Source organism: Helianthus annuus, chromosome 13 (genome assembly GCF_002127325.2).
Source record: "Helianthus annuus cultivar XRQ/B chromosome 13, HanXRQr2.0-SUNRISE, whole genome shotgun sequence".
NCBI classification, from domain to species: Eukaryota; Viridiplantae; Streptophyta; class Magnoliopsida; order Asterales; family Asteraceae; genus Helianthus; species Helianthus annuus.
This window is the reverse complement of record NC_035445.2, coordinates 18713011-18729164: the sequence shown is the minus strand read 5'-3', so window position 1 is coordinate 18729164 and position 16154 is coordinate 18713011. Positions and strand designations below refer to the sequence as shown.

Sequence of the window (16154 nt, the reverse complement as noted above, 5' to 3'; positions counted from 1 at the left end):
CAGATTTTAGTGGTTTAGATGAGAATGCTCTAAGGAATCAAAAATCTTTAAGTCTAATAAAATAAGAAAAAAAAATCAAGATTGCTATTATTTTTAGATGATGTTAGTTGACTTGTATGAATACACCGTCATGTAATTAGAATGGTGGTTGTGTACAGGTTAGCACATTAATGAGACATGGTATGTTCGGGTAGACCCGCTTGATAAACGAGTCGTGTTTGCCAATCAAAAACCTGTTTTTCTTTTTCGTGTCGTGTTCAAGTCATGTTAAGATATGTCACTCCACCTAGACCTTTCTAAGTCTTCGCGATCATTGAGCAAGACGTGGTTAGTTGTTAGATTTTATTTGTTTTCCTACTACTATTAACCGTTTAGGATTCGAGTTCATCTCTTATTTGAACATTTAAAAGCATTTAGTCTTCAACTCTATGCATGCTCAAATTTGCTTTCTGGTATTAACTTATTTTCTTCTTTTCTTTTCAAGTGACAAATAAACGTAAGTGACTGATTTCCATGTAGATGTTCAACCAATCAAGGCTATAAAGGCCATATTTTATTAAAGTTTTGAACAATCACATCACGTGTTAAAATAGAAAGTTACCAATGTGAGGCTAACAGGCTAACCCACTTGGTAATTTATTAACAATCATCGGTTCAAACATAGAGAAAGAGAATATTTTATTATAACCCGTGTAAAATAGGAATACGAATTGTCATTCAAAATGCTAGTTCAACGGGACCATGAATTTATACGTAGCATAGGAAAGAGAAGACCAACCCCAGCTATGGTGGATAAGCTGGCCTTTGGAATTCGCATCTGCCGCACCCATCGCGACATGCAACGGGTAGAAATGATCAGGCGTTGGGTGCACCATGGTTGCATGTGGAGCCTTCTCCTTGTACTTGTTAACATCGTCATACCTTCCATCAACTAGTGCCTCTTTGAGCCATGTATCAAACTCTTGAGCCCAAGGTTGCACCACATTGGTGTCAAATTGCACCTTTTCCAAGTTATGGGTGGTCCCACCCGAACCTACAATAAGCACCCCTTCATTTTTAAGCGGTGCTAACGCCTTACCCATGTTATAATGGTAAGTGGCGTCTTTGTCCGTCTAAATAGACAACTGACAAACTGGAATATCCGCCTCTGGATACATAAGCCTTAGTGGGGACCACGCACCATGGTCAAGCCCTCGATTCTCATCCTCGTCAACCCGCTCGAACCCGGAAGCCATGAGAAGCTCTTTGACTCTCTTAGCAAGTTCTGGAGCTCCTGGTGCCGGATACTTGAGCTCGTTCAGACATTCGGGAAAACCTTCAAAATCATATATGGTATCAGATGGGCCGTTGGAGACGGCGTTGACCGTCGGATACGAAGTCTCAAAGTGGCCGGAGATAAGAAGGATTGAAGATGGGCGAATAGGGTGCACCTTTTGTTGGAAAGATTGGAGGAAATGCACTAGAGGAATACATTGTTCTTCGAGGCACAAAGAAGGACGTCCATGGGATATGTAAAATGTGTCTTGAATTTTCATCGACATGAATATCTTGAAGAATTATCGATGATCAGAACTAATGGAAATGATTAATGATCATGCAAGCCAACTGTTGGATATGAGGATATATAAAGAAAATGAAAACCCACGCTTCAATCGTACGTGCTTATGCTACAACTTTTTTTTTAGTGTCTACGTAAAAAAACGAATTTGAAGACGATCATACTTTTTTTAGTGTCTACGTAAAAAAACGAGTTTGAAGACGATCATAAAGTCTACAATTTTTCAAGTGGGTTATTCAACATTTGAAGACGATTACACACGTTATTTTTCACAAGGGTCATGCAGATGAATTAAAAAAAGGATTCACATATGGGCAAAATAAATATTAAAAAAAAGGCTAACAAAACTTCACAGTAGGGCTGTCCGAAAAGCTCGCAACTTGGAGCTTGTTTGAAGCTCGTTCGGATTTAGCTCGGAAAAAGCTCGCTTGATATGGCTTGGTTTGAAAGTGAGCCGAGCCGGCTCGGCTCGGTTAGAAAGTGAGCCAGCTCGACTCGGCTCGTAACAAGCCGAATTGGCTCGGTTTGACTCGTTCGGTAGATTAGCTCGGCTTAGTTCGGATTATTTTCTTTATAATATATTTATTTTTATAAACATTATAATATATTACAAAAAACTTGTTATTGTTTATATGTATTTAGGCTTGTAATTTGATATCCATGGCATATTTGAATCTTAATTACCTTGCTAATGAACTAATATTGTATTTCATTGAAATTTAAAACTTATTTTCCATTGTTGAACAAGATTTTGGCTTGTAATGTATTAGGATAAACTTTTTTAAATATGTTTTTTTTTAAGTATTAAGTAATATTTTAGGCTACTGAATTTTGAGAGCTATATATTATAATTTTCTTTTTAAAATCTAGCCAAACCAAGCTGAGCCGAGCTCGAGTTTAGATTTTCAGCTCGGTTTAAAATCCGAGCCGAGCCGAGCCAGCTCGGTTTATAGGGTTGTAAACGAACCGAACGAACACGAACAAGGTCATTTCGTTAAGGAAATTAACATGTTCGCGAACTGTTCACGAACGCATACCGAACATAAGTTTATGTTCGTATTCGTTCCTTAAGGAAATTCCATTGTTCACGAACAGTTCGTGAACACTGGTCTCGAACACAAACGAACACAAGCAAATAAAAATGAACGAAAACGGACATTTAACTTGAAAATAAAAAATAAAAACATTGATATCCTTAAACATTATATAAGTAGTTAAACACAAGCATAAAATGATAAATCAAAACACAAGAAGTCTACTACACTAATCAAGTTTAACTAACTTTAGACATAATTATCCCAAAAAATGGTTTAGAATGTCCAAAGTTTAGCTAAGTTAAAAATAGGGTTTCAAGTTTTCAATAGATAAAAGTTTATTATTTTTTAATATAATCAAACGAACACGAACGAATATGAACGAACGTAACCGAACATATTACCGAACGTTCACGAACGCAGTCGAACGAACGAGGCATGTGTTCGTGTTCGTTCGCTAAGCTAATCGAACGAACACAAACGAACTTCCCGCCGAACGGTTCACGAACTGTTCGCTGAACGTTCGGTTCGCTTACTGCCCTATCGGTTTATAATCGAGCCGAGCCAGAGCTTACCTTGGCTCGGCTCGGCTCAGCGAGTGCCGTTAATGGAAGTTTACATTATTTTTCATAAGGGACATGTAGATGAATTTAAAATAGGACTCCATGTGACATAGCAACAAGCTGGCAAAACTTCACAGTTGGTTATTCAACATTTGAAAGCCGTTAATGGAAGTTTCTATTTGAATCCTCAAGAGTAATTGAGTTCCGTTAAAACATTCATGTTCTCAGCCCAACTCTTTCACCTCCGACCACACTCCGCCAACCTTTGCAACTCCCACCAAGCTCCGATCATCTTCTTCGACAATCTCTGCAACTCCTACCAAACTACGGCAATTTGGGTCCATTCCGCTTGCCACACCACCACCTCTTTTAATTGATATCAAGATTGTGTGGTTTTTGGTAAAATAAAAAATAGTTGATTACACAGATGGATCATGTGCCTTATAGCTAGTTTCACCTTTGCGTATTATTTTTTTTTTAAACAGGTTTATGTTTATTGGTTTCAATTTTCTAACACCTTTAGGTACTAACACCAAAATTATCAATATAATGACTAAAATATACTTCCATTCTTTTTAATTTTATCAATATAACACCTTTGGGTACTAACACCTAATTTTATTTAAGTTTAAATCAATTTTACAAAAAATCTATTTTTTATATTTTCATCTTTTTTTATCTCTTAATTAACATAAAATCTATTTATTTTTTATTTATAAATATAAATTAAAAAATTCAGAAAACGTCCGATCCATTATTTATTTATTAATAATATTACTAAATAATACTAGATAAATATCTGACTAATATTATGAATATATAAAAACTCTTTAAAATTTAAATTAAATAATGAAACAAATGATATAATAAGCATCTATTAAAATCCATAGCAATCTTAAAAACACACGAATATAATATTTGAAAATTAGTTAAATTAATATATCAAGATATGTTGCATAATCGGGAAAAACTATTTAAAAATAACTACAAATAATTTAATATATTTTGTAGTAAAATCGTAAAAATGTATAATCTAATCTGATTTGTTTGTTACGATCAATTATTTGCCACATTTTGAGACGGTGTGATTAAACCATAACGTCTCTATTTTATTTGTGTATCTATGTGCTTAGAATACACTTTAGTACCAATGAGATACAGTCTTTTATTATTATTGTTATTGGTTTTATATTATTTAATCCCATATATTTAAAATTAAAAAAAATTAAAACTAAGTTTTAGACATTAAACACATGTAATACACGGAGTTTTAACCTAATATCTTAATAATAATTTATTTGCACATTACCAACTATTATTATACCTATTGAATTTTTAATTATTTAAGATTTTGAGCAACTTCTATCGTGCTAAATTATTTATCATTTCTTAAAAATATATATATAAATATTTACTAATAAAAAAATAAAAAATAAATAGATTTTATGTTAATTAAGAGATATAATAAAAAGATGAAAATAAAAAAATTGATTTTGTAAAATTGATTTAAACTTAAATAAAATTAGGTATTAGTACCTAAAGGTGTTACATTGATAAAATTAAAAAAAAATGGAAGGGTATTTTAGTCATTATATTGATAATTTTGGCGTTAGTACCCAAAGGTGTTACAAAATTGAAACCATAAAACTTAAACCTGCTAAAAAAAGGTTAGTATCCAAAGGTAAAACTAGCTATAAACCACAGGATCCATCTGTGTAATTAACTCAATAAAAAATGATATATATTAAAATGATAATATTTTATTGTTTGTATTATATTATTGTAACTAACTAGCAATAAGATCCTTACGCGTTAAGGTGCGGGTACATCACAAACATTCAATGGATTAGTCTAACGTTATGTCTTTCTAAACGTTGACAGAAGAAAGACTGATTTGCACTAGAGGAATACATTGTTCTTCGATGCACAAAGAAAGGGGTCCATGGGATATGTAAAATGTGTCTTGAATTTTCATCGACATGAATATCTTGAATGTTATGAATACATAAAAGTTTACCATGAAGATCAAGATTTACCTCTAAGATTTTACCCAAGCAAGTGGATGAACTCTTTGTCAAACTTATGGGTAACCCTTGTCTACTAAATAGTTAATCTTGTCCACCAAATAGTTAACCTTGTCCACCACATAGTTAATCTTTTTGTAGTATAAATACTAGCTCAAGGTAGAAGGAAAAATGCACCTCATGTATACACTTTTATAAGTTATACAACTCTCTTCTTCTTCCTCTTATAACATTTCTAAAGTTCTTAAAGTTTTAGCACTAATCTTGTGTTAATCCTTGTTATATTATAACACGTTATCAGCACGAGGCTCTAGTCAAGGAAACGTTCAAGCAATTATAATCAAAGTAAGCATTTGATTAATATATAAACTATAATTGTTATGATAAACTAATACCAATGCAGATGTATCTTACGATGGATATACGATTGTTGTTGGACTACAAAAACGTAACATGTCTTTTTATGTATCGTGGGATTGTTTTCCTTTAGGAGACCCTGTTATCCAGACACTCCTATCATAAAAACAATTAAGTCCCATACTTAAAAAAATGAAAAATAAAATAAAGAGACTGAAAGACTTGATAGCACTTGTATTTATTTATGCATCTAACTTTTATTTATACGCACATACTAACATTTAATTTAGAGTTCACATTCATGTATACTAACATTTTTTTCTTATTACACATCCTAATTTTATATCTTATAAAATAACATTTCCTTAATACTTCATTTATTATATATACATATACATATATATAACCGTTGTACAACGGCTATAAAACGGTTATAATTTACCACTATAAATAACCAATTATCAATCTCATTTTTCCACAGCAAACACTCTTCTTCTTAAAGTTATTCAAGAAAAAAATTTCGAAGATGATTCACCCGGTTTTAATATTGGCCGGCATAATATTAATATTGTTGCCGGCCTTAATATATGAGCTTCCACCTCATCTTTTCAGTACTTATGTATTCATTTATTTGTTTATAGCTGTACCTTTATATGTTTTCTCATTTTTAATGAGTATTTAGATTTTAATATTTATCTTATTTATGTTTAGCAACAAAATGGCAAACATCGCAAAAATTGAATTCCCGGCTCTTAATATCACCAAGGAAAATTATATGCCGTGGACGGCACATGTCAAGCGACATCTCAAGTCAATGGGTGTTTTGGAAACGATAACGGAGTGGAACGAATGTAGCGATCAAGACAAGGCAAAAACCGATGTCTTCCTCCATAAACACATTGATGAGATGTTGCAATTTGAATATTCAAATTTTGAGGATCCATACGTTTTGTGGGAAGATTTAAAAAGCAGATTTGATAATCAAAGGGAAGTTTTACTTCCCACCGCTAGAGATGAATGGAACAATCTCAGGTTCCAAGATTTTAAAATGGTGAATGAATACACCTCTGCTTTGTACAGGATATGCTCAACGCTCCGATTCTGTGGGCAAACTGTTACGGAGGAAGATATGTTGGAGAAAACTTTCTCCACATTTCATGCATCAAATATAAACTTGCAACAACAATATCGGTTGCAAAAGTTTCAAAGATATTCTGATCTAAATTCATTTCTCCTCGTAGCAGAGAAAAACAATGAGCTACTAATGAAAAATCATCAAGCTCGTCCCACTGGATCATTAGCCATTCCAGAAGCAAATGTTGTTATTAATGATGATACTAAAGACTCTGGAAGAAAATGGGGACGAGGCCGTGGCCGTGGCCATTTTGGTAAAGGTAATGGTCGAAATTATTCCTTCAAAAGAAATAATAATTTCCGAGGTAATTCCCATGGTCGTGGACGTGGTCGCGGTCGTGGTCGTGGTCGAAATCAAAGAACCCCCAATTACCACACTCCACAAAATACCAATCCCAACCAGTATAACAAAAGGAATGAAGCTGGTAGGTCCGAAAACAATGGCACTTCTTGTTTCAGATGTGGAAGTGCAAACCATTGGTCAAAGGCTTGTCGTACACCTTCACATTTATGTGAACTTTACCAAGCCTCTCTCAAAAGAAAAGAAAAGGAGATGAACCATGTGGATAATTTTAATGATATCAACGTCGAAATGAATGTCGCCGACTTTACCAATAACATGGAACTCTGAAACGAATGTTGCTAAACCATAATAATTATATGCAACAATTATGTAATTTCCTTTATTTTATGTATCTTTATTATGTTTCAGTAGTCTTTCTTTTCATGTAACGTTTTCAACTAATAAATAAACTTCTTATTATAAAATAACTCACAATGCCTTCGTTGTACACTTATTATGATTTCTCTTTATATTTTCAAGATTAAAATGAATACCACTGGAGCACAAGAGCAAACAAATGATGCAGATATATGCATAGCGGATAGTGGAGCCACACCCACTATACTTAAATCTAAGAAATATTTTTATGAATTGAAACCAACAAAAGGAACCGTTGATACAATATCAGGTCCTACAAACTTGATAGAAGGAGTGGGAAAAGCTAATTTAATATTACCAAATGGTACAAAGCTCTTAATAGAGAATGCTTTATTTTCCCCAAAATCAACAAGAAACTTGTTGAGTTTCAAAAACATATATCATAACGGATATGATACTCAGTCAAGGATTGTTGATAATAAGAAATATTTACACATCATGAGCAAAGACCATATATTGGAAAAACTGCCAATGCTCCACTCTGGTTTGCATTATACACACATTAATGTGCCTCAAGCACATATGGCAGTAAAGGAAAGCTCTTGTGATCCTGAGACATTTAACTTATGGCATGACAGACTAGGCCATCCAGGATCTACAATGATGAAAAAAATTATTGAAAACACACATGGACATCCGTTGAAATATCAAAAGATCCCCCAATCAGATAAAATACCTCTATGTACCTCTTGTTCACTTGGAAAACTAATTACAAGGCCTTCATCCTTAAAAGTTGACAAGGAATCACCAATGTTTCTTGAAAGAATTCAAGGTGATATATGTGGACCAATACATCCACCATGTGGACCGTTTAGATATTTCATGGTCTTGATAGACGCATCCAGCAGATGGTCTCATGTCTCTTTATTATCAACTCGTAATGTTGCCTTTGCAAAATTTCTTGCTCAAATTATCAAACTACGAGCACATTTCCCTGATTACACTGTTAAAAGGGTGAGACTTGATAATGCTGGTGAATTTACATCACATGCTTTTAATGATTATTGTATGTCTGTGGGAATTGTTGTCGAACACCCTGTTGCTCATGTACACACACAAAATGGCTTAGCTGAATCATTGATCAAACGTTTACAGCTAATCGCTAGACCATTAATAATGAGAACAAAACTTCCTGTGTCGATTTGGGGTCATGCAATTTTACATGCTGGATCGCTGATTCGTGTGAGACCAAGTGCAAATCATAAGCACTCCCCACTACAACTTGTTTCTGGCCATGAGCCAGACATTTCACACCTTAAAATTTTTGGGTGTGCAGTGTATGTTCCTATTGCACCACCACAACGCACAAAAATGGGACCTCAAAGAAGGTTGGGAATATATGTTGGATATGAAACAGCCTCCATCATACGATATCTTGAACCTTTAACAGGTGATGTATTTAAAGCACGTTTTGATGACTACCATTTTAACGAGGCAATGTTCCCAGCATTAGGGGGAGAAAATAAAAAACGAGAAAATGATGTCTCATGGTGTGTGCCTTCATTGTCTCATCTTGACCCAAGAACAAAACAATGTGAGACAGAGGTTCAAAAGATAATACACTTGCAAGACATTGCAAATCAATTGCCTGATGCTTTTACTGATACAAACAGAGTTACAAAATCTCATATACCAGCTGCTAATGCTCCAGCTCGAGTTGAGATCCCAAGTAAGGCAATAGATAATAAGATAGCTCATGAATCTCAAAAACGTTTAAAACATGGAAGACCAATCGGTTCAAAGGATAAGAATCCACGAAAAAGAAAAGCACTTGTAAAAGAAATTGACAACAAAGAGAATGATCTTGATAAAACAGTAAATACCGGAACCTCTCATGAGAAAGATGTTGATGATACTAACAAAGAGATATCAATCAACTATGGTCATACACATATCATATGGAACCGATATGAAATGGAAAATATTGATGAGATATTTTCTTATTCTATAGCAAGTGACATCATGGGTGGAGATGATGATCCTGAACCAAAATCTGTCAATGATTGTCAAAATAGACATGATTGGGATAAATGGAAAGGCGCTATGCAAGCTGAATTAGATTCACTCAACAAACGAAAGGTTTTTGGGTCTATTGTTGTTACACCTAAGGCTGTAAAGCCTGTAGGATATAAATGGGTTTTTGTACGAAAATGAAATGAGAAAAATGAGGTTACAAGATATAAAGCAAGACTTGTAGCTCAAGGTTTTTCACAAAGGCCAGGGATCGACTATGAAGAAACATATTCTCCCGTTATGGATGCAATAACCTTTAGATACTTAATCAGCATAGCAGTTTCTAAAAAGTTAGAAATGCGTCTTATGGATATCGTTACAGCTTACTTGTATGGATCACTTGATAGTGAGATCTATATGAAAGTTCCGGAAGGATTTAAACTCCCTGAAGCGTTAAGTTCAAAACCCAAAGAAATGTATTCGATCAAATTACAAAGATCGTTATATGGGTTGAAACAATCTGGAAGGATGTGGTACAATCGTTTGAGCGAGTATTTGACAAGTAAAGGTTATACAAATAATCTTATCTGTCCATGTGTCTTTATTAAGAAGACAACATCAGGATATGTGATCATAGCCGTATATGTTGATGACCTAAATATAATTGGGACGCAAAAAGAAATTCATGAAGCAATTATTCTTTTAAAGAAAGAATTTGAAATGAAAGACCTTGGAAAAACCAAATATTGTCTTGGTTTACAAATTGAACATATGAGCAATGGAATACTTGTGCATCAAACGAATTATACCGAAAAGCTGTTAAAACGTTTCAATATGGACAAGGCAAATCCTTTAAGCACTCCAACGGTCGTTAGGTCACTTAATGTCGAAAATGATCCATTTCATCCTCGTGAGGACAACGAAGAAGTTCTCGGTCCAGAAGTAACATACCTCAGTGCAATTGGAGCACTTATGTATCTTACGAATTGTACGAGACCTGACATTTCTTTTGCAGTGAACTTGTTGGCAAGATTTAGTTCAGCTCCTACTAAAAGGCACTGGAATGGGATTAAACATATTTTTCGATATCTTCGAGGCACTATTGATTTAGGCTTGTTTTATCCTAACGATTCAAAAGAAGGGTTAGTTGGTTATGCAGATGCAGGTTATTTATCTGATCCTCATAAAGCAAAATCTCAAACTGGATATGTATTTATGAACGAAGGAACTGCGATTTCATGGCGTTCTCAGAAACAAACACTTGTCGCAACATCCTCAAATCATGCTGAAGTCATTGCACTACATGAAGCTTCAAGAGAATCTGTATGGCTAAGATCTATGTCACAACACATAGTGACTTCTTGTGGGCTAGAGAAAGATCAAAGTCCAACTCCTATCCATGAAGATAATGCCGCTTGTGTCTCTCAAATGAAAGAAGGGTATATCAAAAGTGACAGAACAAAACATATACCACCAAGATTCTTTGCATATACTCGGGACCTTATTAAAGACAATCAGGTCGAGATGAGATATGTCCAATCCAGCAACAATTCAGCCGATCTTTTCACAAAAGCACTACCTACAGCAACTTTCAGGAAACATGTTCATGACATTGGCATGCGTCATGTGCGGAGAATGTGATTCCTTACAAATTGCAAACTTGAGGGGGAGCTATAGACTGCACTCTTTTTCCCTTAGCTAAGGTTTTTTCCCACTAGGTTTTTCTTTAGTAAGGTTTTTAATGAGGCAGTACTTAAAGACCCCGAAGTTTGCAAAGTGTCATCCAAGGGGGAGTGTTATGAATATATAAAAGTTTACCATGAAGATCAAGATTTACCTCTAAGATTTTACCCAAGCAAGTGGATGAACTCTTTGTCAAACTTATGGGTAACCCTTGTCTACTAAATAGTTAATCTTGTCCACCAAATAGTTAACCTTGTCCACCAAATAGTTAACCTTGTCCACCAAATAGTTAATTTTTTTGTAGTATAAATACTAGCTCAAGGTAGAAGGAAAAATGCACCTCATGTATACACTTTTATAAGTTATACAACTCTCTTCTTCTTCCTCTTATAACATTTCTAAAGTTCTTAAAGTTTTAGCACTAATCTTGTGTTAATCCTTGTTATATTATAACATTGAAGACTTATTGATGTTCAGAACAAATGAAAATGATTAATGACCATGCAAGCCAACTCTTGGATATGGGGATATATAAAGAAAATGAAAACCCATGCTTCAATCATACTTGCTTATGATACAACTTTTTTTTATTGTCTACGTAAAACGAGTTTTTAGGACCTGTGCGTTGAGGTAGTACTATTGTACCAAACAAAAAATAAACATAAAAATGTTGAACCACACACTTATGTTACAGAGTTTTAACTTGCTGAATTTATATCGAATCGTAAAACATTATCGTGAAATAGTATGACTAAATAACCTTTTCAAATTATTTAAAATATTATATTGTTCTAAAAGATACTGAAGCGTTCATAAAAAAAGCTCTTAAACATAGATTTTAATAGTTCAACTAAACTAAATGTAAGACCCTTGGTCTATTTATACGATTTTCATATAGTTTTCGACTATGATTATTTAATTATGCTTACACATACATTACTAATTATGCATTTCTTAAAAACTTTTAAGAATTTACACAATTCAACATTTTGTAAAACATTCGCCGTTTAAAAATGTGACGACAAATCATTTCGCGAAAGCTTGAATCTTGATTGTGTTCGGTTCTTTATCGAGCTTGATCGTCCTCCGGCACCGCATATTAAACCTACCATTCATAAAAACATGAATTGTTTTAGTCATATGATGTTTAAAACGAGTCTAAACGAGTTCGCAACGCAAAACAAACAATACAACAGCTTCAGCTGAGTTTGATACCCGTCGCGTGCCGCGACCACAAAGCTTGTGGTCGTCATGTGCCGCGAGGCCTTTGTTTCGACAGAAAGATTGCAGCCAGATGCTGCATTTTCCAGCCAAACCCATTTTTACGAAAACGAGCATAACTTGCTCATTTTTATCCGATTTGACACACGTTTCTTCCTACGTGATCGTAATTTAATTCTCCATCATATGGAGTTAACATCCTACATTCGGATTGACAAAATTTTAGACTTTTAAGCCTTCGGCTTAAAATGTAGTTACTAACTTTTGACCCGTTTATGTATTAATCAAACAAACATGTTATTTGAACTAAAATGGCAAAAATGCCTAAACCACATGGACTAAAATGACAGGTTACTCTATTTCCATACTCTCTACACATTCTCTATTCTGTATTTCTCTTTCTACATCATCCCCATCTAAACTACACCATCACAAAAGGCCACTGTCACCACCTAACCGGCATCACTACACCACCACCACCTAACCGGCATTGTCTTTTTTTGCCTTCCCCCTCGATTCTCTATCTTTAAAAACCTAAACTTTTTTCTCTCTCCCTAAGACTAGAGGGTATGGGGGTCGGCCCTGCCCCAGCGAGCCCCGGCGCCGGACCCCCACACCGCCCCCCGGAGCCTCGTCCCGTCTTCCCCGTCCTCCAGCCGCGCCCAAGCCGGCCCTCTTTCTTTAAATCAAATAAATTTAATATTTTTTAATTATTTTTATAAATAGGGTGGGACTCCATCCTCCATCCCCTTGGTCCATCCCTACTAGGTTCATCCTCACTCCCGATGACGTGGCATCCTACGTGGCGGCCCATCCCCTTGGGGATGACCCTCCCCATACCCTCCGGTCTAAAAAACTAAAATCCTTACTAGATCTACCACCCCAAATCCTTATTTTTTTGCATATTTTTTTCAAATCCATCATCGTCATGGTGGATCTTGTTCAGATTCGTCTTCATTATCTACAATTCTCCATCTTCTCCCCCCTTTTTTACGCCACGTTGGTTTCTACTCGTTTTCCTTTTTTGCGGCTAAAGAACGAACCAAGTAGCCGACAATTTGTTTTTTATCCGGCAAGTGATTTGCAAAAAAAAAAAAAAAGGTTTTGCGGTGGTGGTCATTGACCTTGTAGTCGGAGGAGGTGGTATCATTCACAATGGTGGGGAGATGTGAAAAGAGTGGGTTTAATACAAAAGAAAGAGAAAGAAAAAAAGTGACGTGGACCAATTAGAAAACTGATACGTGAATAATAGACCAATCAAAACCCAACAAAATTGAATAGTAAACATGTAAGGGGACAAAACTTATCAACTGATAAAGGGAAAACTAGCAATAAGACTTGCGCACGTTGACGCGCGGGTATATCGCAAACGTCGAATGAATTAGTAAAAACGTTATGTAATGCATTACCCATGTAAAAACATGTGTTTCGCCGTATCCGATATAACTCAATATGACCTATGTAAGAATTACAGTTGGTTCAAAAAGTAAAGTAATAAATGAAATCAAACCCGGATTGGTTCGTTTAATGAGTTCGACCTAACCACTACCCCACTCTTACATTTGCATAAAGACTTAGCGGTGTCAAAACGTCTAGTAATTCTTACGTCAAAACGTAGACCAACTGAAAACGTACAATATGAAAATGTATTATATTTAATCCAACTCATTTCCTGGGAAAGATTATGTTAAAACGTGAATTTATACTGACAAGTACAAAAAAATAAGCACATGAGGAAATATCGTTTTTTTAATTTATATCAAAACGTAAACCATCTTAAACCGTACATAAAAATAAGTATGAAAACATATTATATCTTACCCGAATCGTTTCCAAAAACTTTAGGTTTCCTATATAAAAATAAGCACGTGTGGAAATAACATTTTTTTTATTTACGTTAACATGTGGATCAACTTAAATCCTATATAAAAATAAGCATGGAAATATATTAAATTTAACCCAATGTATATAAGAATAAGCACGTGAGGAAATTGTTTCAAAACCTAGACGAGCTTAAACCGTACATAAAAATATATTATATATAACCCGACTCATTTCCAAAAACTTTAGGTTTCGCACATAAAATTAAGCACGCGTGGAAATAGCATTTTTTTTTATTTTTGTAAACGCGTAGATCAACTTAAATCGTGCAATTAAATAAGCATGAAACATATTATATTTGACTTGACTCATTTACGAAAAATTTAGGTTGAAATGCGAATTTGCACCCACACATACATAAAGAAAACACGTGAGGAAATCGTTTTGTTTTAAGTAAAAGAATGAAAATACAAGGGTGAACTTAAAACGTTAGAAACTAAAGGCGCATGTTATATTTGACCCTACTCATTTACGAAACTTTAGGTCGAAACGTAAATTTATACCAATATGTATATAAAAATAAGCACATAAGGAGATTATTATTTAAAGTAAAAGAATGAAAATAGAGGTGAACATGAAAAGTTAGAAACTAAAAGGGGGTGAAAATGACATTATATTATATATATATATATATTATATATATATATATATATTAAAAAAACAAACCTAATGAATAGTAACTACTCAATAGTAACTACTGTATATATACACTTTTCTTTTCATAATTTTATTCATTTGGCTATTTGGTAAAGTGGTTGGTATAGCCCCTTTCAATACAAAGGGCTCCCTTCGGTCTCTTTTTTACTTCCCTTTTTGAGGCCACCATGCCCTCTTTTTCATTTCATAAAAAAATATAGAAATATAATAGGTGAAAGTGTGCAATCTCAAAGTACAGTGGTGTTTTGGTTGTTTGAAAAGATGTAGAGGATAAAATTATGAAAATGAAAAATAGAGGGTTGCTTTGTCTTTTTCTGAAAGTTGGGGGTGTCGGTGACGTGACTTTTATGTTTAAGATATAAACTAGTAATAAGGCCACGCGCGTTGCGGCACGGGTACATCGCAAACATCAAATAGATTAGCATAAGCGTTATGTAATGTGTCAACCATATAAAAACGTGTGTTTTGAAGTATCCGATATAAATCAATGTAACTTATATAAGCATTTAAATCAAATAACAAAATCCAAATCGGGTTGGTTTATTTAGTGGGGTTCCACCTAATTACTACACAACCCTTACATTTTCATTAAGACTTAGTGGCATCAATACACATAGTGACTCGTATGTCAAATCGTAAACCAACTAAAAACGTACATAAAAATAAGCACGAAAACGTATTATATTTGACCATGTTCATTAACATGAATTTATATTGACATGTACATATAAAAATGAACATGTGAGAAAATAAAATGTTTACATCAAAACGTATAACAACCTAAAACATACATGAAAATATGCATGAAAACGTATTATATTAGACCCGGCTCATTTTTAGGAAATCTTTAGGTCGAAACGTAAATGTGTACTGTTTACGTACAATGCCGATACATGAATATGTACCGAAATGTCCATAAAAATAAGCACGTGAGGAAATGATTTTTTAAGTTAAAGAATAAAAATAAGGTGCTCGCGCGTTGTGGCGTGACATTTAAGGGCACATTATCGTTCGTTAAGTGCGTTGGCATGGTGACATTAACGTGTTTAAGCACACAGAAGAAACGTATAAAGGTACGGTACGATTAAACGAAATGTATTAAGTTGTGACGAACCAACTACCCATTTCGAATTTATAGCAACATATAAAGGTGATATAAACTAAAAACACCAAGGGAAAAAAGAAAAAAATTAAAAACCAAGGAAGTAAAAGCGAAAAGTTAGAAATTTAGATGATAGATTTGTTATTGTGTAAGTTTCATGAGGAAAACAAATTAGTTAAAAAAATAAGGGAGTCAACATGGAAAATTATGAGGGAGCTAAAATGGAAATTACATCAAATCCAAGGACAAAATTATAATTTTGAGGT

General features: G+C 34.3%; 1 protein-coding gene and 1 pseudogene across 1 annotated transcript; one reads left to right on the top strand and one right to left on the bottom strand.

Moving 5' to 3' along the window:
* Window positions 1–674: 674 nt before the first annotated feature.
* LOC110897541 lies at window positions 675–1556 on the bottom strand (annotated as a pseudogene).
* A 4698-nt stretch (window positions 1557–6254) lies between these two features.
* Window positions 6255–7301, top strand: LOC110900600. The gene has a single exon (XM_022147484.1). It carries the CDS (start codon window positions 6255–6257, stop codon window positions 7299–7301), a length of 1047 nt encoding a protein of 348 aa, XP_022003176.1.
* The last annotated feature ends 8853 nt before the right edge of the window (window positions 7302–16154 follow it).

Bases quoted from the DNA above. Each gene is read 5' to 3' on its own strand.
- LOC110900600 (XM_022147484.1), top strand. From the start codon at position 6,255: ATGGCAAACATCGCAAAAATTGAATTCCCGGCTCTTAATATCACCAAG.